This window comes from Verticillium alfalfae, genomic scaffold, assembly GCF_000150825.1.
Source record: "Verticillium alfalfae VaMs.102 supercont1.1 genomic scaffold, whole genome shotgun sequence".
Taxonomy (NCBI): domain Eukaryota; kingdom Fungi; phylum Ascomycota; class Sordariomycetes; order Glomerellales; family Plectosphaerellaceae; genus Verticillium; species Verticillium alfalfae.
This window is the reverse complement of record NW_003315038.1, coordinates 3667969-3692921: the sequence shown is the minus strand read 5'-3', so window position 1 is coordinate 3692921 and position 24953 is coordinate 3667969. Positions and strand designations below refer to the sequence as shown.

Sequence of the window (24953 nt, the reverse complement as noted above, 5' to 3'; positions counted from 1 at the left end):
AGCAGGAGGACCAGAAGCGCGAGCTGCAGATGAGCCACATCAACGAGCGCGTCAAGACAGGGCCCGGCTTCACGGAGCGGACGTAATTTTGTTTCCGCCCATTGTTGACCATCCTACATGTAAATTCCCTGCATCAGATCGAGGGTGAGCGGGACTGCGAGACTGAAAAATGAAATTGGAGGTCCAGGGTCTGATCAGGAAGCCGGCGTTCATCATTGTATGGCCTTGAGCAACACAAGACTGTCACGATGCAGATAGCTCCAGAAGGCACAGCATCTCGATTCGAGTAATATATCAAAAAAAAAAATTGTTTCAAAATGGTTCCTATCCTATACTATCCTATGCTATCTGCCTGCCTAGATGCGCTGTTGTGGCCGTAGCCAAAAGAGTGAGAGCGAGAACGCCGAGTAGAGTATGGTGCGTCGCTTGACGAGCCCCTAATCATACAGGTCGAGGAAGGGTGATACTAGCCCAACTTCGATGCAAACCAAAAGCAGTTCGAATGAGAAGATAGCGGTGTCATGCCGCACCAGAACGGTCCCAATCTCAGTCGTGTGGTATCAGAAAAACATTTGTAACCCAATCCTGCCCGGCTCCATGGAACACCAAAAAAAATAAAGGAAGAAAAGAAATCAAAAAAAAAAAATGAAATAGATCGAGTCTCGTTCATCCGTCAATGCATTTGGACAACATCAGAGCCGTTGCCCTGGACCCTTCCCATCAGCACCACCCGTCCTGAAGTACTGGCCAACGGTACCGAAAGCATACGAAATGCCTCCAACCCACGCGGCACCCAACAGCACCTTCTTGGTCTTGCCGGCCCTCTTTGGTTCCTCGTCTGCTGCAAACCCGCTGGCAGCAGGGCCCGCACCTGATGCGCCGTAGCCTCCTCGGTAAGGCGGGGGTGGCTTCTGGTCCACCTCGGCACTGTCATCTTCAAAGTTCACGAACCCTGTCGGGCTCGCCGAGTATGAGTGTGGGGTGACGGGCTGACTGCCCATCATGTCAATGGGGTTCACCCTTGGGGGCTGGTATCTCGTGGCCTGTTCCGTTGTCGGATGAGTGCTGCTCGTCTCTTGCTGGGCGTTGCGGACCTTGCGAAACACAAGGACGTCTCCGTTCCCAGAGACAATCTCGTACCCCTGCGCCTGAAGCGGTGCTAGGTGCGGGAAGAACTTGACGGGATTGGACAGACGCATCATTGCCTCTGGTGGCGTCAGTGGGACAGAGCTGTCTATGGCAAGCGACGACGTCTCAGCAGTGCTAATGGAATTGGTCGTCGGATCGAAAGCCAGAATCTTGTAGTATGATGGCTTGGGAGCCGCCTCCTTGGCAGGCTCAGCTGCATGAGAGGCTGCCTTTGCCTGTGTTGCGGCAGCCGAGACAGCGTCGCTAACTGTTCCATAGGTTCTGACAAAAGTAGGACCAGTAGGCTTGCCGCCGCATTCTTGCAGGTAGCTGAGCTCTAGTCCTTGAGGCTCCGTAGAGTATGGATCTGCGAGTGTACGCAGTCGATCAGCCCGCTTCTGGCTGTCAAGGAGAGACGACCCACGGTTCAACGCCGGCTCGATTTTGTGCAGAGCTGGAGTGAAAGCTTGGGGTTCTATGGTGGACTCAAGCTTGGGAAAACTCTCGTCAAAGGATGCAATGTCCTCATCGCCTTGCTCCGGCTCCCGCGTGCCGTTTTCGAGTTTCTTTTGATATTCCATTGCGGCAGCATTTTGCCCAAGCATCGCGCTCCAAGAGACGGCGAAATCCTCGGGGAAGTCCTTCACATAGTTGCCAGTGACATTTCGGGTCGCCTCATTCGAGTCCTGCGACTTTATCCTGGACTGCTTGAGGGTTGTCTTGGCTGCCTTGTTCGCATTCTCCCATTCCCGACCATACCGTGAATTGTCTCTTTCCAATGATTCCGTGTCCAGTGCAGCGCGCATCTTTTGAGTTGCGCTCCGCAGACTGCAATGACTTGCACGCAGATCGCTTGCGGCAGCAGATCGATATCCTCTGCCTTGCCGTCAGGTTCATTGTAACGAAAAGCTCCGTAGTTGAAAAAATCTTCTGTTACAGCGGATTTATTTTGCTGCGCTGGAGGTCTGCCATCGGGCTCATTGTGCTGGAATGGCTCGGAGTAGTCGGAGAGGTCCTTATAACGCTTGCTGGCTTCTTCGGGGTCCATAGGAGGTTGCCCGTTGGGCTCGTTCCAGCGGACTGGCTTGTATTGGTCGAGATCGTTATATTGCTTGCTGGCTTCCTCTGGAGTAATGGCGGGCTTGCCGTCAGGTTCGTTGTGAGCAAAAGGCCTGTCATATTGGTCCAAGTCATCATACTGCTTACTCGCTTCTTCAGGGCTCATAGATGGCTTGCCATCGGGCTCGTTCCACCGAATTGGCTGATAACTGTCGACGTCATCGTATTGTTTGCTGGCCTCTTCAGCAGTCATTGCTGGTCGGCCGTCGGGCTCATTCCACCTGACAGGCTGGTAGGCATCCAAGTCCGCGTACCGCTTCGAAAGTTCCTCTGGGGTAAGGGGAAGGTTCCCGTCGGGCTCGTTCCACTGAACCGGTCCATACTGATCAAGGTCTTGATACTTCTTCGAACGCTCTTCGGCAGACATGGGAGGCTTGCCATTCGGTTCGTTCCACATGACGGGCTGACCATATGCGTCCAAGTCTGTGTAGTGCTTGGATCGTTCCTCAGCAGTTGGTGGCAATTGGCCATTGGGCTCGTTCCACATAACAGGTCCGTAACTGTCGAGATCGGCGTAGAATTTCGACTGCTCTTCGGCACTGATCGGAAGTTTCCCGTTGGGTTCATTCCAATAGACAGGACCATACTTGTGCAGATCATCATACTGCTTAGAGAGTTCCTCGGATGTTGGTGGCAGTTTGCCATTGGGCTCATTAAACAGTACGGGCTGATATTGGTCGAGGTCGGTGTACTGTTTCGAGACCTCTTCAGCCGAAGGAGGAAATTTACCATCTGGTTCATTGAATCGCACTGGCCCGTATTTGTCCAGGTCCGTGTAGTTCTTTGAAAGCTCCTCAGAGGTGGGTGGGAGTTTCCCGTTGGGTTCATTGAATCGCACAGCATGGTAGTTGTCCAGATCTGTGTACTGCTTTGAGAGCTCTTCTTGGGTGGGTGGAAGCTTCCCAGTGGGTTCGTTGAACCGCACAGCACGATACTCGTTCAGATCTGTGTACTGTTTGGAGAGCTCCTCTTGTGTAGGCGGCAGCTTCCCCTCGGGCTCATTGAATCGCACGGGACGGTATTCATCAAGATCCGTGTATTGCTTGGAAAGCTCCTCGGGGGTGAGCGGGGGCTTTCCGTGGGGTTCATTGAACTGCACGGCACGGTACGCGCCAAGATCCGTGTATTGCTTGGAAAGCTCTTCCTGTGTGAGCGGCAATTTCCCACTTGGCTCGTTGAAACGCACTGGCTGATAACTGTCCAGGTCGGAATATTGTTTGGATACTTCCTCTGCAGTAGGAGGAAGGTTGCCATTCGGTTCGTTAAAGCTGATAGGGCGGTATTTGTCCAGATCTGAGTAATGTTTCGACCTCTCTTCGGCAGATGGCGGGGCCTCCCCATGGGGTTCCCTCCATGCGACAGGGACGTACTTGTGAAGGTCGTTATACTTGTGAGTGCCCTCGGTCGCCGCAGGTGCCGAAGATGCGGCGTTGTGGACATCAACGGGGCCGTATTTGTGGAGATCATTGTATTTCGGCTCGACATCGTGAGCGGTATCCACCTGATCAACGAGCGGTTTATATTTGTGGAGATCGCTGTACTTCTGCGCTGAGCTGGCGTGGGCTGGGGCAGAGCTGCTCAGGACGGGCTTGTACTCGTTAAGATCGGAGTATTTGTTGGACCTAAGCTGAACGGTAACCCATGGCTGATCGTCAATATCGACCTGGCGGTATTTACGCAGCTCCTGGGCCGATGGTGGGCCATCCGAATGCACTGGCGTCCTGAGGAAACTAGCCTTCAGGGCTTTGGCGAGGATCGTGTTGCGTTCAGTGTACGCAGGGATCCTACGATTGGTGATGGGGTCAATTGGAGCGTAGGGACTTGTCAATGATGGTGTCGGATCGTTGCCAGACCCTCGGCTTGTGAGGTGGGTGCGGGCCTGCCCGCGGTGTAATGAAGCTGTCAGGGCACGAGTGGTGGATGTAGATGAGGCACTTTGGAGAAGCTTGGCTCGAGCCGAGGCAGAGGATGCAGTTGTCGTCAACATGGTGAAGACGAGCTACGGCAGTCTATATCATGCTAATAACTGAGAGAAGAAGAGGTGAGCAGACACGAACTTGGTCACAACCTATGTAAAAAGAGTCGGGGAGCATGCGACATTTGTTCTTTCTGAGGCCTGGTACAAGTGCGGAGAAATCAGGAATGACGAAGGTGGCAGCCCGTGCTTTACATGGGTGATTCAAGGCACGTAAGGCCAGGGTGCGCAATAGACCAGGGGTTGGGTGTGAAAGTGAGACGACTTACATGGGGATGTGGAAAGATCACCGGCGCTCGTGTGATGTTGGGTGCAGGAGCATGAAGGAATAAATAGAAGGAGAGAAAGATTGAAATACCAGGTCAAGTGCTGGAGAAGTAAAGACAAAGGAAACCAGCTGTTGCTTCCTTCTTCGGCTCAACGAGCTCGAGGTCAGGCGCTTTGGGGGCGCGCGCACCTGGGGAAGTGGCCGAATGGGGGTGCCTGCCTTCCAGCCGGATGAGGTCGGGCGAATGCGAGGCCTCATTGCCGCCATTGCCCGCGATAAGACACGCTAATCGGGATTCGGCCAATGGGCGACGTGGGCGGAGGCTCAGCTAACGCGGGGTAATGATCCACTTGCCCCCTACCCTGTGAAACCCACCATGCGAGCCAATCATCGTAGGCTCGCCTACCTTCGCCCACCTTGGGCGTGAGAAGTGTCATCACGTGTCTCAGTTCGCTCAGTGCCCCACCATGACAGCATCGGTCAGTCAGTTCCTACCTTGAGACCGATGGAGGGGCTACTCCAAAATCTGATCGGCCTGAGTCAACTGCTGAGCACGTCAAACGGGCACTCGCCTCAAACCGGAAGGAAAAAAAGACCTCGCGCCGACGAGACCCATGATAGCTGATGCCGCTATTTTTTTTTCATCCTCCTGTTTGCGAAGCTTTTCATTGTCGCGTCGCGCAACTCCGAAGCGCTCGTTAGGTCAAGCCAGCGCCGACTCTTCCCCCGCCTAACACCTCATTTCGACACTCCCCCCATCGCGGCACCATCGCCCGCACCTTTGCCCCCGATGTCACGAGCTCAAGGTAGAAGCTCTCGCTTTCCTGGCGCCAGTGCCTTTGCCAGCAGCTCCCACCCGGGTACGTCAGGATTCGGCGGCTTCTCGTCAACCCAGACCGGCAGCGGTCTCTCCTACCTGACCGAGCCTCCCGATTTCTCCTCCATTTCTGATGCGAATGTTGGTGTCGCCTTCAAGAACTTGCTCAAGAAAGATGCCACAACCAAGACAAAAGCCCTGGAGGAGCTCGTGGCATATGTGAGAGCGCACCCTCACGAGCAGCATGGAGGGCCCGAAGAGGCGATTCTGGAAGCTTGGGTGCGTCCCCCTGGTGCCTGCGAACTTGTGTGCGAGCAGCTAGTAATGTATATAATAGGTTCAAGTGTACCCTCGTATCTCAATAGACAATGCCCGACGGGCGCGCGAGCTCTCACATACCCTGCAATTCGAACTTATGAAATCTGCGAGAAAGCGCATGGAGAAACGGGTGCCGAAAGTGGTTGGCACCTGGCTCGCGGGCACAACAGACAAGGATCGCGCAGTCGCAAACGCGGCCAGCCAAGGCCTCTCGTCCTTGCTGACCAACATCGACAAGGTCCTCGCTTTCTGGAAGAAATGCCAGCCTCAGATTCTCACGTACGCGGCTGACGCGATACGAGAAACCAAAGATACCCTTAGCGACGAACGATCGACGACGGCCGACGATGCGGAGGCGAAATACTACCGTGTCGTAAACTCAAGTCTGTCTTTGGTCCTTGAACTACTACAGAAGCTGGAGCAAGCCGATCTTGACGCCGAGGCGGATTCGTACGACATCTTCTTCTCAGAGGACGTGGTATGGAAGAGTGCGACCTTTGCCGACTCAGCGGTCAGGAAGGTCACCTGCGAGCTTCTATGGGTCTGTTTGGAGAAGAGACACGATTCTGTCGCATCACAAGTGCCAAGACTGAAGAAGATCTTTGTCACAGAAGGACTTAAGAGCAACCAGACCGGCTCTGCAGTTGAGTATGTGAGGGTCCTTACCCGCTTGACGCAAAAGTTTCCCGAGATCTGGTCATCAAGCAGCGACAAGAAGACGCCTATCTCTCGTCTACAGCTTTTCTTGGAAAAGGGGTCGCAGGGTAGCTCGGTCAAGTTCTGGGGCTACCTGGAGCAGTTGCTCGCAGTACTTCCAACCGAACAACTGACTCACGAATCCGCGTCCGACATTCCAAGGTCGTTGAGAGTCGGTATTGCGAGTCGTGGAGAACCTCGGATCAACGCGCCATCAGCCTGGACATGCTACGTTCGCGCCGCACGGCACTTTCTCGCCTTGTTGCCGTCCGACGGCCCCCAATCTCAATTCCTTCTTGACCATATTTTCCCTCTCATTAGCCACTACCTGAAACCCACGACGGAAACGACGGGATGGGACGTGGGAGGCAAAGCAGGTACACTGGTTCTTGTGGAAGCATTCGGCATCACCATAGACCGTCACCTTGACGGGGCTCAAACAGAGACTGCAGATGCATGGCAGCGGCTATCTGCCGAATTATGTTCCAAGATATCCAACTCCCTTCCAGAGGTGTCGAAAGACTACGAAAAGTCACAAGATGCCGTTGCCCAAGAGGGCGACCGGTGGTTCTCACTTGTCGGTCAAATCCACACCAAAATGACTGCCGCGCACCAGAAAGCGCAGGTCCTGGACCGTCCTTCCAAGGACATCGTGTTTCGCGCCATTGAATTGCTGGCGAACAGAAACCTGAAGCCTTATGGCGCTGCGAGCGTACTGCACAGTGTTGGCCGACATGCTTCCTTCATTTGGGAAGACAAATCCGTTCTGACAGCATTCGAGAAATTCCTACTTGAGCAGGGCCGTGACCACATGGACTTAATCCTTACCTCACGGTCGCGTAAAGACCTCGTCGCCTGTGTATCAGGCTTGGGAGCTTCACAAAACCAACATGCAGCATTCCTCACGATTTGGAAGACTTGGATCGACACACTTATCCTTCAGCAAGAGCAGCCTGCAGCACTCGAAGCTATCGGAAGTTTAGCAACGTCACAAGGTGGAATAACGTTTGCCTCGTCTCATGCAGGCTACCAGGACTTGTTGGCAGCAAAAGCGTCTCAATCCTTGCAAGGTTCTATCGATGCATGGTCATTCCTAGAGGAGGCCTTCATCAAAGGAACTGTCACTGATCGTGTATTGGAAAGTATCGTTCAAGAGGCACTCACTCTTCTTGGCCGAGAAAAAAAACAAACCGACAACGCCGTACGAGCCCTCGAGATTATTGCCAGCCGCAACCCTACGCAACTTTCACGGGATGATACAACGCACATGGCTCTCATTACATCTTTACTTGGCCTAGCTGAATTGGACGATTCTACCATCTCATCCCGTGCTAGCACATTGCGATCTCTCATCGACAAGCCATCAGGCGGGAAGCAAGCCGCTGTGGCAATCATACAAAGAAACTTGGAGGATGCGAATCAGCAATCACTTGGGTAGGTTGCATTGTATGTCTATAGTCCGAAAGCAACTGATTACTGACTGATAAAAGTATCGAAACACTATGTCACCAAGCTATCCAAGCCGCCGAGGGCGGCGATGTCGCTATCAAAGAACTACTCCCAAACACTACTGTATGGATGCAAGAGTTGCAAATATTCCTCCAAAGCGACGTAGATCCTTCACTGGCAATCACGAGCAATATTGCAGGACGCTCATTTCCTGGTTCAGCCTGAAGACTCCAAAGAGCAGAAGCGCATACGGTAGAGATCGGGAAAGGGCGCTCTATCCCGGCCCCGCATGGCGCTCTACACTGCTCAGCTTCTTGCATCCCACATCAATCCTCGGGGGTTGCTGGAGAAGTTCGATGTCAAGATTCTCTTTCTTCTTGCAGTTTCAATTCAACTGACGTCGGATCAAATCACGTTGAAGGATACTCACAAACTATGGGCCAGTCTAGCATACAAGAATTCTCTGCCGTCAGCGAAAGCCTAGTCTCGACTCCGAGCCGCCCACGAAGCTCGCCAAAAGAAGGCAACTGGATGGAGTCATGGAACGAGTGCTGGAACCACAGAGTGGTCAACGGCTGCTTGAATTGATGGTCACAAAAGACAAGAGACCTGACGCCGTTGGGTGTCTACAGCGCCAGAGCCCTCAATGACCTTATCGGGACTCTGACAGATCATCATGGCCCACCCTCGTCGGTCGATAATGTGCTTGCCAGATTTGACGCGGTGAAGGCATCACCTACGACTATTCTCGGCGCTGTTGCTCTCTTAGACGGATTTGGGGAGGTGCTGCAGTCATCGAAGCTCGTCAATACGCTTTGCAACCGCCTGATCAGCGACGCAGCAGGACTTTCAGCCCAATCCGACAAGACTTTGCCCACGCTTGTGCTCCTCAACACCTGCACCCGGGTCTTTGGTGTCGGAGAGATACCCGTTGCTAACAATCGATTGGTATTTGCGATCCGTCAAATCACCTCTTGGCTAGATGACCCGGTTGGCTTGACCCCAGCTCTGTCGGCGGAGATTTGTCGAGCATTGCACATGCTGCTTCCCAGCATAAAAGACGTATATGGACCGCACTGGGAGCGCACGATTGAGTTCTGCACGACGCTCTGGTCCAAGGCTGCATCTGATGATCTAGAGGACGCTATTCCTTACATCCATGCGTCTTTGAGGCTTATGAATGCCCTCGAGTCTATCTCTGAGCCTAACGATGACCTGGTAGACGCCATTCAGGAATCCGCCGAGAACAAATCGCGTGCTCTCTTGACGCTCCTCGAGATGCCGAGGGAGAAGAGCACGCAGCCGCTAGAGATTATTGACGGTCTTATCTGCCGGCAGGTTGAGAAGATCCAACTGAAGCATATTGCCGACCTCTCAGACCTCTATGGTCTCGTGTCTTCAGAGTCGCGCGACATTCAAACTGCTGCCTTCAGCTTGCTTCACCGGTCATTGCCAGCCAAACAAGAGCAGCTGTCGATTGATGTTCTTTTGGAGAAGTCTGGTATGTTATGTTTTTATCTCGAAGATGGTTGATCGGTACTGATGACCGTAACAGACGCGCGTCTACCTGATGAATTGCTCTCTCTACTGCTAGAGGCGCCGACCCTGGAAAAGTATTCAGACGAGGTTCTCGCCCAATTTCCCACGGCGATACGATCTTACCTCCTTACATGGTGCCTCGTCTTCGACGCCTACAGCACCGCATCTCTGAAAGTTCGAAACGACTATACTGAGCACTTGAAGACCGAAAATTACGTCGGCCCTCTGATGGAGTTTACGTTTGATGTTCTCGGCCACTCTGCCGCCCACGCCTTAAACCTCGATCGCGAGGGACTCGCAATCGAGCAGATCAAATCCTACGACCTCAAGGTTGCCGATTCAGAACCTGAGGAAAAGAATTTGCACTGGCTCCTCGTCCACCTGTATTATTTGACTTTGAAGTATATTCCTGGTCTTTTCAGGGCCTGGTACATAGAGTGCCGCTCGAAGCAGACCAAGATTGCAGTGGAGGCATGGATGATCAAATACTTCTCACCCTTGATCATCTCCGAGGTTCTCGACGAAGTTGCCGTCTGGGCGTCGTCGCAAGAGGCACCGGCTGCAGATGAGAACGAGTTGGTCGTCAAGGTAAGCCCGACGGCCAAGGAAATCACAGCTGGATACGAAGTCGACGAGTCACTGGCGTCCATCGCCATTCGAGTCCCGGCGGGCTACCCTCTTGAAGGCGTCAACGTCGTCGGACTCAACAGAGTTGCGGTCAATGAGCGCAAGTGGCAGAGCTGGTTGATGACGACTCAGGGTGTCATTACGTTCTCGGTAAGTTTTCTTCCCCCCTTGCATCACGATCCCGCGCTCTGGATAATAGCACGTTCCTGACATCCCGACAGAACGGCAGCATCATTGACGGCCTCACCACCTTCCGTCGCAACATCGTTGGCGCCCTCAAGGGTCAGAGCGAGTGCGCCATTTGCTACTCCATCATCTCAACGGATAAGAAGATGCCGGATAAGAAATGTTCAACCTGCAAAAACCTCTTTCACCGAACCTGCTTGTATAAGTGGTTCCAGAGCAGCAACCAGAACACATGTCCTCTGTGTCGTAACCCGATCGACTATCTTGGCTCGGATGTGAAGACGAGGAGGGCAGCAGCTGCGTGAGGTAATAGAGAATCACAGCCTCAGAGCCTTAGACACAGCAAACGAAACAAGACGTAAGGGTTGGCCCTTTAAAGATCAGAGGCCAAGCAATTGGGTACTTCGTGCAGGAGCGGTCTTGTGGAACCGATCTATAGATTTGCAGCTGTCATTGCATGGACGTGGTGGTATGAAGCAATCGAAGAATAGACACTAATTGTGTTATCACCGAGATTCTGGCTATCGTGAGACCCCACTGATTGATAATGGCACTTGCGACCCAGGTCGACTAAGAAGAGTCGACTAAGAAGAGTCGACTGAGAAGAGTCGACTAAGAAGAGTCGACTGAGAAAAGAAGGTCTCGATGGTGCTCAATGAGCCAAGACGCGATCACAATTTCGCACAGCCTGCGTCGCTCGGGATCCATCCGACCCATCTCCTCCATTTCGTACTCCATGTCATCATCGCCGTCATCGTCCGTGCCAGAAGTTTCAGCGAGCAGCGCTCTCCATACAGCGTCTGGGTGAGTTTCTTCGCCCTTCCGCTTCTTGCTGACACGGCCGGCAACGACGCGAGCCATTCTCGCATGCGCCTGAAACTCACGCTTATGGTCACTCCACCTGGGTTTGTCCTTCTTCCGGCCCGTGAGGCCCGCGGACTTCTCCCTCTCCTCTTCCTCCGCCTTTTGCCTCTCCTTCTCGGCACGCGCGGTATCCTGCTCCTCTCTCTGCTTCGTAAACTGCCTCGTCTCGCAGCCTCTGCACCTGGACCCGAACCCGGCGGAGATGTAGGCGCCGCACTTGGGGCACTCGATGATGCAGCCATCCTTGATGCAGCGCGCCTGGTCCATGCCGTGCTTCTTCTTCGGGCAATGATGTAGCGTGCGCCCGCCGGGATTCTTGTCTTTGAGGTCGGCTATGGCGTGCGGGTTGATCATGGCCTGAATCTGACGGTTGGACATGCCTTCCTCTTTGAGCATCTGAACGCGCTCGTTGTAAGGAACGGATGTGTCGAGGGCTCGCTCGCGTAGGATCGCCTGGGCGGCCGTTTCGACCGTTTCGTCGGGGAGGGCATTGGTTATGGCGAGGAGCCGGTCTGTAGACTGGGGCTTGATCTTGATGCCGTGGCCTTTCGGCTTGCCGCGGGCCATGAATGCATTGAGAATCGCACTCGAATACATCTCGACGAGGCTCTCGTGGTTGTTGTATTAACAAAGTGGTTCTATGTGGGTATATGTGAACGTATTTTGTGCTGACGGAGGAATTGACTCGGATCGAGACTGATATGCTTTCCGTTGGTTCCTTTGTCAGAGGATGCATCACAGCTAAGAGTAAAGGAGTCTACGATGACACGACTGCTAGCCGAGAACAAAGGAGGATGGTAAAGGAGATCTTAGTCCGTAGAATGTAGCCCTTTCAGGGGCTGAGAACTCCTTCTTGGTGCACATTCGTCTTGATACTCGATTTCATGCCCGTTAGTCGGTCTCCCTGCCCAAATTTGTTGGCTCTCTAACTTTGCCGTTTTGCCGAGGTCTCTGCCAACTTCACCCAGTACGCGGAGAAGCCATTTACGGGGGAGTACCAGAAATGGAAGGTCAGATTTAATCAACCAGTCTGTTCAGTCATGAAGTTGTGAAGCAAGGCCTTTGCTTTGTTAGACCATGAGCAGAATGATAGTTGACAAGAGAATACGTACCTCTTGAGCGGTCATCCTGCTCGAGTCGAACCGAACCATGTTGGCGACTAAGTCACGGATACTAGGGTCGATGTTCGGCAGGATGTCCTCCCAGGCCTTCCCCTCGATCGTTCTGTACATCTCAAAAGGCGGCGTCTTATATGTAGCGGCCTCTGGCCATGTCTCTTTCGTGGGCGTTCCGAGTGTTTTGAAGATGCTCAAGATCAACCCCAGTTGATTGCCGTCCTCGTGTGTTGGTCGTGACTCAAACAGGGGTATGGGTGGATAGCGACAGGCTTCGGCAAGCATGGTGCCCGTGGCCCAAATGTCAACACCAGTTCCGTAAGACTTGTCGCCGAAGAGACACTCCGGAGCACGGTATGGGCCCGTGCCAATGTCGAGAATCTTGTTATCTGCGGGCTCAGATATGATCGACATGTTCGGGTGCCACGCGGTGCCAAAGTCAGAGAGCAGTGCTGGTCCCTCCGGATTCTGTAGGAGAATGGCCGCTGGTTTGATGTCGCGGTGAATGATGCCCTGTGCGTGTATGTCCCTTAAGGCGGTAAACACATCTGTGAAAATGCTCCGAATGCAGGTCGCCGGCAATGGTTTCTGTTCAAGCACATCGGCGAGAGTGAGTGGCATGTATGGAAAAACCAGAACGAAGCGCTGCTCGTGGTCTCGGAAAGTTTCGAGTAAAGGGATACATGGCCGTTTGAGAAGGGCGAGAATTTTGGCCTCGCGCTGTGGGTTGTGTGGCTCAATATTGCGCGTTTCGACAATCACCTTCAGGGCTCGATCTTTACATCGAAAAACCTCCGACGTCACGCCTTCTGCAACTGGCATGCAGTTCTCATAAGGCCCAATGGCAATTCCTACCTCCGATAGATGGTCCTCGCCAGAGTCCGCAGCCTCGGCTAGTGGGGGTGAGACATCTCGAACCAGGCGGCAGGCGTCTTCATACTGTTTCTGTGCTTCAAGACTGTTATTAACAGCAGGTTTTCTGCCGATGCAACGTACGCAGAAGACCTTACCCGGCTGGCGCTAACCTTGAAAGCTTGGTTCTCAAGAGCAAAGGCCTCAGATTGTGCGGTCGCTGCAACCTCAGGATTTGCTCCCTCCAATGCGATTTTGCTGCCAACCAGTCAGAAAAGATGTTACATGTGGCGACTTTGAGCCTGATTGAGGATCTTTTGGCTTACATGCTTTGTATGTTCTCGAAGCGGTCGCTCGCAGAGACAGCGGACCGCCAGTCTGGCTCATCGGCCCCCATGCTTGCGAAGAGCTTATTTCTGCACAGCACAAGTGAAGGTCGATTATGCAGCCCTCCGATGACCGAAGTTGCGTGATCGGGCCTCAGCGTTCAGCAAAAAGGCGTTTTGTGGAGGTGCAAGGTATTGAGAAGATGGTCAAATGGAGGGATCAGGGAGTGTCATCTCTTTCAGTGGCTTTGACACCGTGCATTGGCAGTTATCAGTGGTTCAAGCACTGTACGGGTGGCGCTGTGGCCCAGAACAACACCATGCGAACCCGCGTTTTAGGTGGATCTCGGCAATGGCGATGCCTTCACTCTGCCTTCATCTAACGCTTCGTGCTCCGCATATCCCTCGTCCTGGAATGCTTGGCGACTTGATCCTAAAGCTCATTACGTCGTTGTTACCTAACATTCGCTTGAGTAGCCCAGCCGCCGAGCAGTCCATAGGTATTCCTATGGATTCAGTGCCCATCGAGTCCCTTCCACTGGCTGCGAAGGAAAAAGATATATATCGCAAAAGGTAAACTCTCTGATTTGTGATTTGTGACCGATAACAACAAACCAGCCTCAAAGGTCCCTCTCATTGTCCCCTCCTGGGTCCGGTCTCTTTTCTGGCTGGGTTCACCCCCCGACGTAAGGCGGAGTCACCTAGTGGGTGTTTGATCTCCCGCGATTCTCAATCTTTTCCTCGTCATAGTACTGAACTATAACTAGACTAATACAAAGAGGTTGTCAATGGCCCTTATCTTTGATAGGAGTGCGAAGATGGCCAGCAGCCTGAGAATGCAATAGTCAAAGTCGGTGCAAGAAACGAGACACAGATCAGTAGCACTGCTAACCCCTTGAGCTTCTATCCAATAGCACTTCGAAAGGCCGATTAAGCGCTGGGCCCCCATTGATAACGATACGCTGCCGCCAGACTCCAATTCACACAAGTCCCTGCGATCTTCAATCCAGGACCAGGGAGCAAGCCCATGCAGCAAACCACCTAGCTTGTAATGATGCCCATCCTCGGATCGTCCTATACTCACCAACTTGGGTGAAAGCGGCTAAAGTCGAACGACGGGCAAACAGCTCGACTGTTGGAAATCGGGCCGTTCGATTGCTTCATACGCACCACCAGATCAGAATCATGTCCTGTCGTCCTCCCCTGGCGACCAGGTCGGAAAACTTGTACGAGGAGCCATTAGAGTTCCCCGCTCCCTTCGCTCCCATGCATCCAGCAGTGCCGCCAGGTCTTGTATGGACGGGTTCTATTATGACCCAGCAGCAAGAGGGGCAATGCGCCGGTCGACCGGCCCGCGACAAGGATCCTCCCCGCGTCTTTTTCAAAGCCAAATATCCGACGCCGACGGAGGGAGGCCGATTAGGGAGCTGTCCGCGGCTCCCGACGTCAGTTGGCTTTTGTCGGCAGAGGTTCGCGCGACCTACATCATGGCGCATGTCGTGCCACTGATCCTCACCCCCCTGCTCCCGACGACTTGCTTTCCCCTCTCTGGGGGATGAGGGGGATCCATGTCGATCTGCAGGACCGACCAGAACAGATGGCGATGGACTGTGCCTGAGATCGACGAGCCATTCTCGGCCTGCCAATTCCGCCGCTACGCCACGACTTGCATGGACATGGTAGCATCCCGACGGGTTGCAATGCGCCGTGTGGGAAAATGGGGGTTTGGGAATGAAATAGATCCCGTCGCCCAGCTTGCACGGGGCAGCATTGAAGGGGATGTCGATCACATCGTCTGTCTGTCGACTTGCGATTCAAGACCATTGTGCAGAGCTTCGCAACAATGCTGCTGTCACGTCTCCAGATCTTGCCTTTGCTGGCTTCCACATGGCTCTCTGGAGTCAGTGCAATTGCCGCGGATGCGGGCATTCAAAGCCTCCATGAGAGACAACAGAAGATTGTGAGTATAGTCGGAATGGGTCGTATGCCCCAAGAGACCGCTACGTTCGGCTACCTGAACCTTCGCGCCTGCTTCAGCGTCGAGAATGTCTTGTACTCAGCGTATCTGATACTTACTCTTTCACAGGTCACCTATGATGGCAACAGCGTCTTGATCAACGGCGAGAGGCTGATGCTCTTCAGCGCCGAGTTCCACGCTTTCAGGTATGGGCTGTATGTCCTCTGCTGGGACCAGGATACACTGACAATAGATGAAGAATGCCAGTTCCCAGTCTGTGGCTTGACATCCTACAGAAGATCAAGGCCATGGGCTACAACTGCGTTTCGTTCTACGTCAACTGGGGCCTCGTCGAGGCAAAGCCTGGCGAGGTCCGCGCTGAGGGCATCTTTTCTCTGGAGCCCCTCTTCGAGGCCGCCCAAAAAGCCGGCCTCTATCTCTTCGCCGTACGTTCAAGCTCTGGTGCGACTGCTGCATGAGGGAAACAGCTGACCTAACTCATGGCAGCGGCCCGGACCCTATGTCAACGCTGAAGTCACCGGCGGAGGCTTCCCTGGCTGGCTCCAGCGGGTTCAGGGAGCACTGAGGACGAGCGATGAGGCTTACCTGAAGGCGACCGACAAGTAAGCACAGTGTGCCGCTGCCAACAGACGTATCTGCGCAGTGACTGACCTGCACAGCTACACTGCAGAGATTGGCCGCATCATTGCTGATGCCCAAATCACCAACGGTGGCCCGGTGATCCTATTTCAAATGGAAAACGAATACATGTTCGCCGTCGAGCCCTATCCTTTCCCTGACTTCAACTACTGGAACTACGTCGACAACCAGTTCCGCAGCGTGGGCGTCGTTGTTCCCTACGTCAACAATGAGGCATGGAAACTAGGCGGCGTCACACCTACAACTCCTGCTAGCGTTGACATCTACGGTTTCGACTCCTACCCACTCGGGTTTGACTGCTGGAACCCGAACCAGTGGCCTGCTCAGGGCCTGCCTACGGACTGGCTTCAGCGTCATCGGGAAATCTCCCCCAACACCCCATTTACGATTGTCGAGGTACGTTATGGCCCAAGCGGCATCTACAAAACCAAGACCCTAATACTAACGCCTCAAAGTTCCAAGGTGGTGGCTTCCAGCCTTGGGGCGGTGCTGGTTTCGAAAGCTGTGCTGGTCTGCTGAACCACGAATTCGAGCGTGTGCTTTTCAAGCATGCCTACGCTGCTGGAGCGACACTTTTCAACGTCTACATGGTATGCCATCACTGCTGAATCCAAGAATTACTCCTGACAGCCAATAGACCTGGGGCGGAACAAACTGGGGCAACCTTGGTCACTCTGACGGCTACACCTCTTATGACTACGGCGCTCAGATCACCGAGGAGCGTCTCGTCAACCGCGAGAAGTACAGCGAGTCAAAGCTGCAGGCGAACTTCTTCCACGTCTCGCCAGCTTATCTCGAGGCTGAACGCCACTTTGCCTCTCTCGACTGGACGGACAACGCTGCCATCACTGTCACTCCTGCGACGACGAACACCACAAAGTTCTACTTTGCCAGGTACGCTGGTATGTTACACTAGGTGCTCTCAATCAAAGCTGACCAGCCACCTTAGGCACACACAGTACAGCTCGCTGGAGACTGTGGCTTACAAGCTCATCGTGGACACTGTTGAATATGGAAACCTCACTATTCCTCAGCTGAGTGAGAGCCTGTTTTTGACCAGGAGGGATTCCAAGATCCACGTCAGCGATTACGCCGTCGGTGACAAGACTCTCGTTTATTCTACCGCTGAAATCTTCACCTGGTAAGCTTTACAATCTTCTCGACCATTTGCGAGCCCGTCTGACAATACGCAGGAAGCAATACAAGGACAAGACTGTCCTGGTTGTGTATGGCGGTCCTAACGAACACCACGAGCTGGCTGTCGAGGGCAAGGGGGATGCTGAAGTCATTGAAGGATCTGACGTTGAAACCGACCAGAAGGATGGCTACACGATCCTGAACTGGGAAGTCACGGAGGATCGCAAGGTCGTTCGCGTACACAAAGACCTATACGTCTACATCTTGAGTTGGTTCTCCCAGTACCACTCCCCCTCGACATTACTGACATGCAACAGACCGCAACGAGGCATACAACTACTGGGTTCCCCCGACCGAGGCTGATCTCGGAACCGCGGATGTCATCGTCAAGGCTGGTTACCTCGTCCGAACCGTCTCGATTGACGGATCTTCGCTCAGCTTTATTGGTGACGTCAACGCTACAACCCCTATTGAAGTCATCGGCGGCGCGCCCACCTCGTTGAAGGCTCTTGAGTTCAACGGAAAGGCTCTCGACTTTGAGCAAGATGACTCTGGTGTGGTGTCTGCCGTGATCGAGTTCAAGACACCCGACATCAAGCTTCCCTGCCTCAGTCGCCTGAAGTGGAAGTACCTCGACAGCCTGCCTGAGATTCAGTCCGACTACTCCGATGACGCTTGGCTGGACGCTGACAGAGACACTTTGAACATTGCCAACCCCCTGGACACCCCCAAGAGTTTGTATGGCGGCGACTATGGCTTCCACACTGGATCCCTTCTTTTCCGCGGACGCTTCACTGCCAACGGCGAGGAGGCCAGCAGCGGCAATGCTCTTGACCTGACCACGCAAGGCGGCAACGCGTATGGTACTTCAGTTTGGCTCAACGACCAGTTCATTGGCTCTTGGGTCGGAAACGCCGTTGCCCCCGCTCACAACAGCACGTTTGATCTCCCCAAGCTTACTGAAGGCGAGGAGTACATCATCACCGTTGTTGTCGACCACATGGGCATGAACGGCAACTGGGTCGTTGCAGAAGAACAGCAGAAGAACCCCCGCGGTATCCTGAACTACGCGCTGTCTGGCCACAAGCAGTCTGACATCGCCTGGAAGATCACCGGCAACCTCGGCGGTGAAGACTATGCAGATGATGACAGGGGTCCGTTGAACGAGGGTGGCCTGTTTGCTGAACGTCAGGGCTACCACTGGCCTCAACCTCCTTCGGATAGCTGGGATGATAGTAAGGGTCCGACTGAAGGCATCAAGGAGCCCGGCATCGCTTTCTACTCCGCGACCTTTGATCTTGATCTCCCCACTGGATATGACATCCCGCTCTCGCTCACCTTTGGAAACACCACCGATGTTGCGTACCGCGCACAGCTCTTCGTCAACGGCTACCAGTTTGGCAAGTTTGTTCACCACGTGGGCCCTCAGACTCGTTTCCCTGTTCCCGAGGGTATCCTCAACTTCCAGGGCTCCAACCACCTCGCCATCTCGCTCTGGGCCATGGAGGACGGAGGCGCCAGGATTGAAGGTCTCAAGTGGGAGGTCGGCATGGTCAGTGCTACAGGTTTTGGACCCGTCGAGCCTGCACCTCAGCCGAAGTGGCGTGAGAGGAAGGGCGCATACTAAGCTGCTCGTAAAAAGACCGCCAGTTGGAAAAATACACATGCTTGCGGATTCGAAGTAGATCCTAGCAGACACGGCTGTCTTCTGAAAACACATATCCAAGCTGTTCGTTTGCCATGTATGCCCCGCTGTGAGACTGCTCGGACTCGTAAACCTGCTCGGCGCGGGGTATCGCACTCGGAAGACCAGGTCCCAGCATTGACTGCCGGAGGAGGTCGGTCTATCCGCGACCTCATTTGCCCGCTTGTTGGATATGCGTTCCTGGGGTCACATCCTTTCCCCAAGTAAGTTACTTACATGCAGCATCCTAATTACCCGGCACCTTAGAATGAGGGGTATGGGCCACTCTGCAAGCATGTGTTGCCGGTGAACGTCATTTGTCGATGAAATCTATATAATGTATTGTACCGAATTTCGCCAACACAAAGGACAGCGTGATGCTGAAGAAAGGCGCTGCCGGAACTATAAACTTGAGGTTTTACAATGAAGCTGTTCGAATATTTGGCTTCTGCCGTTTTGCTGCTGCCAAGTACGCTTGACCCTGGTGAACAGGGCGCTCGTTTCCACTAACAAGGATCAGCAATTGTTGATGGCCTCATTAATCCCATCATCCCTGGATTCAACCCTGACCCGAGCATTATCAGGGTCAAGGATGATTACTTTCTCGTGACGTCGACTTTTGAGTATTTCCCTGGTGTACCTATTTACACCTCGAAGGATCTGTGAGTGCACGTCTGTCGTGCCTGAAATTTTATCACTCACATCAAACTAGTGTCAAGTGGGAGCAGATTGGGCATGCTCTGTCGAGACCATCACAGTTGCCGCTCCGCGGTACAGCGCCCAGCGGTGGAGTGTTCGCCCCAACGATCAGATACCACGACGGAATTTACTACGTGACGACTACCATTTTTGATGTCATCAGCCCTCCTGATAATGTAAGTCTTGGTGTCTGATCATCCACACCAACTATGCCCTCTGCTCACGCTCCAGGTCACTCGCGTCCCACGATCCTTCTATGTCACTACGGACAACATCTGGGACCCCGATTCCTTCTCTGAACCAATCTATGTTGACCAATGGGGCTTCGACCCGGACCTCTTCTTCGACGACGATGGCAAGGTTTACTTTACGAGCACCTTCTCCGAGTTTGTCGACTACGGCAGCTTTGCGAACCATATTACGGAGATTGACATAAAGACGGGCAATTCCCTCTCCGAGTCCCGTGTTCTCCACACCACCACAGTCCCCGAAGACGTCGGCTACCCGCTGACCGAGGCAAGCCACCTCTACAAGATCAACGGCACCTACTACATGATCTCCGCCGACAGCGGCACGGAGGAGAACCACTCGGCCAACAACTACCGCGCGTCTTCTCTCGAAGGGCCCTGGGAGGCGAACCCCAACAACCCTGTCCTCTGGAACGGCAGGGACCGGTCCCTGCCGGTCCTCGCGACGGGCCACGCCGACATTGTCGAGGGCACCGACGGCCGGTGGTGGGCCGTATTCCTCGCTACGCGGCCTCAGAACCCGCGCAATGCAACCGGCCGCCCCCAGCTCGGCCGCGAGACCTTCCTGTGCCCCGTGACGTGGGAGGACGGCTGGCCCGTGTTCAACGGCGGCGCGCCCATCACCGAGCACATGCCCGGCGTGCTGTACGACCTGCCGCGGCCGGCGAGGTGGCGCGATGACTTTGACGGCGGCCTCGCGGACGGCGCGTACTACCACCAGCGCACGCCGTACAAGGACTTTACAGACTTTGCATCGGCGCCCGGCAAGCTGCGCATCCGCGGCAACGTCTACGACCTGTCGCATCGGGAGACGCCGGCGGCGCTGTTCCGCAAGCAGGTCGACGTCAACACAACGTGGAGCACGGAGCTCAGCGCCTTCGAACCGTCTTCGGTCCGACAGGAAGCCGGCGCGGCAGTGTACCTGAGCATTCACTACCACAACTCGATCGCCGTGACGCGGTGCGAGGACAGCGGGGCCCGGTGCATCGTCGTGCACACGCGGACGGGGCCGGACGCAACGCTCAATACGACGTACATTGAGGACGAGGGCGTCGCAGCAGGGAAGCCGGTCAAGTTCTTCATCGAGGCGCGGGATGTTGGGTACCGGCTGGGGTATGCGACGGGATGCGGACGGCCGCGGTGGGTGGCGAGCGTCGAGAACCGGTGGCTGCAGGCCTTCGTCAGCGGCTGGCAGAACTTTGTTGGCACACATTTCGCCATCTTCGTCACGGGGACCAAGTTGCCCATTCTCAACCCGGCAGTAAGTCGTGCTCGCACGATAAGTCGCGGTCAGCTTAGGAGGGTGTTTACTGACTTGTACTAGGACTTCGAGTATGTGCAGACAGAGTTGATCTCGTCAAATCTGACCATAAAGGATTGAGGGTTGGATAGCGTACTTCAAGACCGACCGGAGGCACAATGTTGCATCACAGCTGTCCCGATAAGTGTTTTTGCGAGTATCAATAGCTGTATGTGAGGTCGAGTCCAAAGTCATTCCATAAAACGTCGCCTAACCTACTTAAACGCCACTGCTGTCCAAAGCATTAAAGAGTCTCTGCCGTCAAACATTGACGTCGCCGTCTGACAGGGGTCTTCTTCCGGTGATGAAGCGATAGCAAGTGATGAGCCTCAAATCCTTACTCCGAAACTCCCTCTTGACGCCCTCCATCAAGACGCTTGCCTGGTCCTGTGAATAGTTCCAAACCCGCGTGAACAGCGCTGGCGTATGCGAGTCGACCGACATTTGCATGTGCGTAAGCTCGTATCGTCCTAGTTCTTTCAAGGCTGGATCCTTGGCCCAGGGTCCGATCGGGATGCGATATACGACTTCTTTGACGTCCTCGAATCCAGCATCTTGCATCCATTGTTTGTGGAAACGCGCAATGTTGATAGGCTTGCCAAACATGTGGGACGCCTTGTCAAGCTTCTCAACCCATTCAGTTGTCCACGGAGCGCGCGCCATGCTGTCGTCGTCGCTGAAAACCCAGGCATCGTATTCTTGCATCTCGACGTACCCGCCAGGAACTAGATGCTCGCGCACGTTGCTGTAAAAGCGTGCCCAGTCACCAGAGGTGCCCGACAAGGCACGGCCGTGGATGTAATCGAATCGCTCGTCGGGGCCATAGGTCCAGGTATCTTCGTAGTCATCGACGTGGAACTTACAGTTTGGCGGCACCCAATCAGGCTGGATAGGAGATAAATCGACGCCGTAGACATGGGCGTGTGGGAATTCATCGGCCATGTCAATAGCCCAGATGCCGGTACCGCAGCCGAGATCGAGAATGCGGAGGGATCCGTCGGCTGGCGGATCCTCGGCTTCTGCTGGTGGCGAGGGCAGGGGCGCCGTGTACAGGCTGCCGCGGAGTAGGAGGCGCCATATGTGATGTTGCAGGTCGAGACGCTCCTGCTCTTGGTCGTCGTTGGGCAGTACGTATTGGCCCTCGCGATAGGCGTGGTATCGCCGACCATTCTCATACTGGTAGTGATAGATAGAAGAGGATACAGAGCCAGTGTAGTTTGTCGCACTGTCTGAGCCGTACGTCGAATCGTTGTCGTTGTCGTCGGGGCCATAGGCGTCCTGAAGCTGTTAGGCGAATTTGTGGGGGTTGGATGGGAAGTCTGCCACGATCTTACATCAACCTGTAATGGCTCCGGTACGTCTCCGTCGTCGACGGGATTGAGAATATCTTGCAGTGAATGGGCGGCCCTTGGCGAAGCGCCCTTGGGAGAAGATGCCTTGGGCGCGGAAGCCTTCGAAGAGGACGCCTTGGGTGAAGACGCCTTGTGCACCGCGGCTTCGGCATCCCCAGGCGGCTGTTCCAGCGGTGTGGTAGCGACCGAGGGCAGTGCCGCAGGGGGTGGTGTGGGGGAGGACATGGCTCGAGCACAGCACAGGGCTGCTCTAGGTCGGTCGCGGTGTGTCGATCTCTGAGGTCGAGTCTATGTTGGGGCCGAGAGAAGGACCAAGAGCAATTGTGCGACGATGGAACTGATTGTCAAGAACAGAGAGGTATGGTGCGCAGAGTCAGACAAAACGAGGCTAAGAAAGGTTATGGAGGAGAGGGTCCGGACGAAGAGTGTGGACCTTCGGACCTGCGGTCACGAGAACAAGAGTGGCCATTCAAACGCACTCAAGGCATGTCTGTCTTCAGGAAGGAGCATGAGCTAAGGTACGGCTTCAGCGGCAGGTGAAGGGCGAGATGGATGGCAATTCTCACAAAGGGAAGTGGATTCGTACGTTTTCCCCGTTTGGGGAAGGAGCACTGGCCGGGCGTTGCAGCGCCACTTGCACCTGCTGCAGGACAGGCCATTCTTGCCTTGCCCACTGTACCAAGTCGATGGGCCCGATCCACGTGCCTAGTGCCTAGTGCCTAGTGCAGTGGCTAGAGCAGGCGAAATCGACCGCTTCACGAACAAGACGGAAGGTGAGATACGCGTCCAAGGGGCATATCTCGATCGTGCCTTCTTTGCTACTTGTACCTAGGAAGGTAGGTGATGTGCAGTCAGGTTAGCTGATAAGTACTCTGAGGTAAAATACCCAGGTCAGCAATCGGAAGGCAAAGCAAAGCAAAGCACTTTCTCTGCCTCGTTCAACAGAACAGATCTGCGATGATGAGCCCCTGAGATCTTCGTCATCGCCTACGTAGATACACTCAATAGCTACCCCCGACAGATCTAGGTTCCCTAATCTGCTCCGGTGCCAAGGCCGAGCTGTCCCTGCTTTTAACCCTGAGCAAAGCTGATCAAATCATGTTCGAGGTGTGCAGCGCTGCACACAGTTGCGGGCACGGATCACGCACAACACAGTGTGCCAGGACCCCGGCACGGGCCAGCACCGGGCACCAGGCTCGGGGCTCCCGGCATCTGTGGGGGTGTCACACCTCCAGGAACTCGGTGACGAACGGTCATTCTTCCCCTGCGCGCCCAAATCCCGGGTGCGAGGCAAATCACAATCAAGTTTGACAAGATCGAGGCCACTTGGTCGCCTGAGAGGCATTGCAACTGGCCCAACCACAAAAGCAGCCACGGCGCTCCAGTTCCTTTGGACGCATCGGGTCACGTGCGTGCACGTGACCTGCTAACACAGAGCTATGACTCGTCTTAGGTAATCAAACGAAAATTGGACGCGATACCGGAGTAGACGCCGACTCATCCTCTGTCAGTGACTGTACACCCGACCTCAGCAATTACGAACGCAGTCAGCACATCATGGCATCTGGAAAGGCACCTGCAGAAAACATGCTTTGGGGCGGCCGCTTCACAGGTTGGTTTTTGCGTGCCGGGAGTTCGATTGCCATGGGCTGACCCCAGAATGACAGGCGGCCTCGATCCCCTCATGCTCCAGTACAATGCGAGTATTCAATACGACAAGCTCCTGTTCAAGGAAGACATCCTCGGCAGTATTGCGTTTGCTCGCGCAAACGCCAAGTCTGGCATCATTTCTAAGGACGAATTCACTGAAATCGAGCGAGGCCTCCGGGAGGTTCAGAAGGAGTGGGAGGCTGATGCCTTTGTTATCATGCCCAACGATGAAGATATCCATACCGCCAATGAGCGCCGGCTTGGTGAGATTATTGGCAAGGACATCGCCGGCAAGCTACACACGGGTCGCAGTCGCAATGAGCAGGTTGCCTGCGACATGCGTCTGTGGCTTCGCAACCAGATCGAGGAGATTGAGGGCCACCTGATTGCCTTGATTGAGGTGATTGCCGCCCGCGCTGAGGCCGAGAAGTAAGTCCGATGAGTACCCTCCCAATCCAGCAGTCCTCCTGACCTTGCTAGCGGCGTTCTCATGCCTGGATATACGCATCTCCAGCGTGCCATGCCTGTCCTGTGGTCGCAGCATCTGTTGTCATTTGGCTTCTACTTCGCAAACGATCTGGAGCGGCTGCGCGAGACTTCAAAGCGTGTCAACAGGAGCCCGCTTGGTTGTGGTGCTCTTGCTGGCAATGGCTTCAACATTGACCGCGATATGATGGCCGAGGAGCTGGGCTTCGCAGACATTCTATGGAACTCCATGAATGCTGTTAGTGACCGAGATTTTGTCACTGAATTCCTGCAGTGGGGCAGTATGTTCATGCAACATATTTCTCGATGGGCTGAGGATCTTATTCTGTATTCCTCTTCCGAGTTCGGCTTTGTTTCCATTGCCGATGCTTATTCGACTGGAAGTTCTTTGATGCCGAACAAGAAGAACCCAGATGGCTTGGAACTCTTGCGAGGAAAGGCCGGCCGAGCATTTGGCCACATGGCTGGCCTCATGATGACCCAGAAGGGCCTGCCCAGCAC

The 24953-nt window shown here is 54.4% G+C and overlaps 8 protein-coding genes across 8 annotated transcripts in view; 4 read left to right on the top strand and 4 right to left on the bottom strand.

The window, feature by feature from the left end:
- Nucleotides 1-692: 692 nt before the first annotated feature.
- Nucleotides 693-4528, bottom strand: VDBG_01111 (conserved hypothetical protein; the record flags this gene model as incomplete). Its single annotated transcript, XM_003009382.1, has 4 exons — nt 693-1814; nt 1958-2253; nt 2335-4273; nt 4492-4528. 3 exons carry the CDS (start codon nt 4232-4234, stop codon nt 693-695), a joined length of 3318 nt encoding a protein of 1105 aa, XP_003009428.1.
- A 429-nt stretch (nt 4529-4957) lies between these two features.
- On the top strand, nt 4958-10427 carry VDBG_01110 (Zfp294 protein; the record flags this gene model as incomplete). The annotated part of the gene is made up of 7 exons (XM_003009381.1): nt 4958-4969; nt 5152-5586; nt 5645-7755; nt 7812-7893; nt 8371-9271; nt 9326-10086; nt 10158-10427. The coding sequence occupies 7 exons, from the start codon at nt 4958-4960 to the stop codon at nt 10425-10427; spliced, it is 4572 nt and encodes a 1523-aa protein (XP_003009427.1).
- A 307-nt stretch (nt 10428-10734) lies between these two features.
- On the bottom strand, nt 10735-11583 carry VDBG_01109 (predicted protein; the record flags this gene model as incomplete). Its single annotated transcript, XM_003009380.1, has 1 exon — nt 10735-11583. One exon carries the CDS (start codon nt 11581-11583, stop codon nt 10735-10737), a length of 849 nt encoding a protein of 282 aa, XP_003009426.1.
- Nucleotides 11584-11765: 182 nt separating this feature from the next.
- Nucleotides 11766-13460, bottom strand: VDBG_01108 (serine/threonine-protein kinase csk1; the record flags this gene model as incomplete). The annotated part of the gene is made up of 4 exons (XM_003009379.1): nt 11766-12046; nt 12099-13046; nt 13112-13211; nt 13280-13460. The coding sequence occupies 4 exons, from the start codon at nt 13348-13350 to the stop codon at nt 12008-12010; spliced, it is 1158 nt and encodes a 385-aa protein (XP_003009425.1).
- A 1387-nt stretch (nt 13461-14847) lies between these two features.
- Nucleotides 14848-18660, top strand: VDBG_01107 (beta-galactosidase; the record flags this gene model as incomplete). The annotated part of the gene is made up of 11 exons (XM_003009378.1): nt 14848-14958; nt 15144-15239; nt 15366-15442; nt 15496-15682; nt 15744-15859; nt 15917-16292; nt 16352-16486; nt 16534-16790; nt 16861-17037; nt 17090-17301; nt 17351-18660. The coding sequence occupies 11 exons, from the start codon at nt 14848-14850 to the stop codon at nt 18658-18660; spliced, it is 3054 nt and encodes a 1017-aa protein (XP_003009424.1).
- A 480-nt stretch (nt 18661-19140) lies between these two features.
- VDBG_01106 (beta-xylosidase) lies at nt 19141-20978 on the top strand (the record flags this gene model as incomplete). Its single annotated transcript, XM_003009377.1, has 5 exons — nt 19141-19186; nt 19238-19379; nt 19430-19488; nt 19598-20925; nt 20964-20978. 5 exons carry the CDS (start codon nt 19141-19143, stop codon nt 20976-20978), a joined length of 1590 nt encoding a protein of 529 aa, XP_003009423.1.
- A 465-nt stretch (nt 20979-21443) lies between these two features.
- VDBG_01105 (methyltransferase) lies at nt 21444-22541 on the bottom strand (the record flags this gene model as incomplete). The annotated part of the gene is made up of 3 exons (XM_003009376.1): nt 21444-21579; nt 21680-22242; nt 22299-22541. 3 exons carry the CDS (start codon nt 22539-22541, stop codon nt 21444-21446), a joined length of 942 nt encoding a protein of 313 aa, XP_003009422.1.
- A 1435-nt stretch (nt 22542-23976) lies between these two features.
- Nucleotides 23977-24953, top strand: part of VDBG_01104 (argininosuccinate lyase) — a gene marked incomplete at both ends in the record, with an annotated part of 1539 nt that continues 562 nt past the window's right edge. The window contains 2 exons of the mRNA XM_003009375.1: nt 23977-24366; nt 24481-24690. Coding sequence (XP_003009421.1) covers nt 23977-24366; nt 24481-24690 — 600 coding nt within the window. The remainder of the gene's footprint in view (nt 24367-24480; nt 24691-24953) is intronic.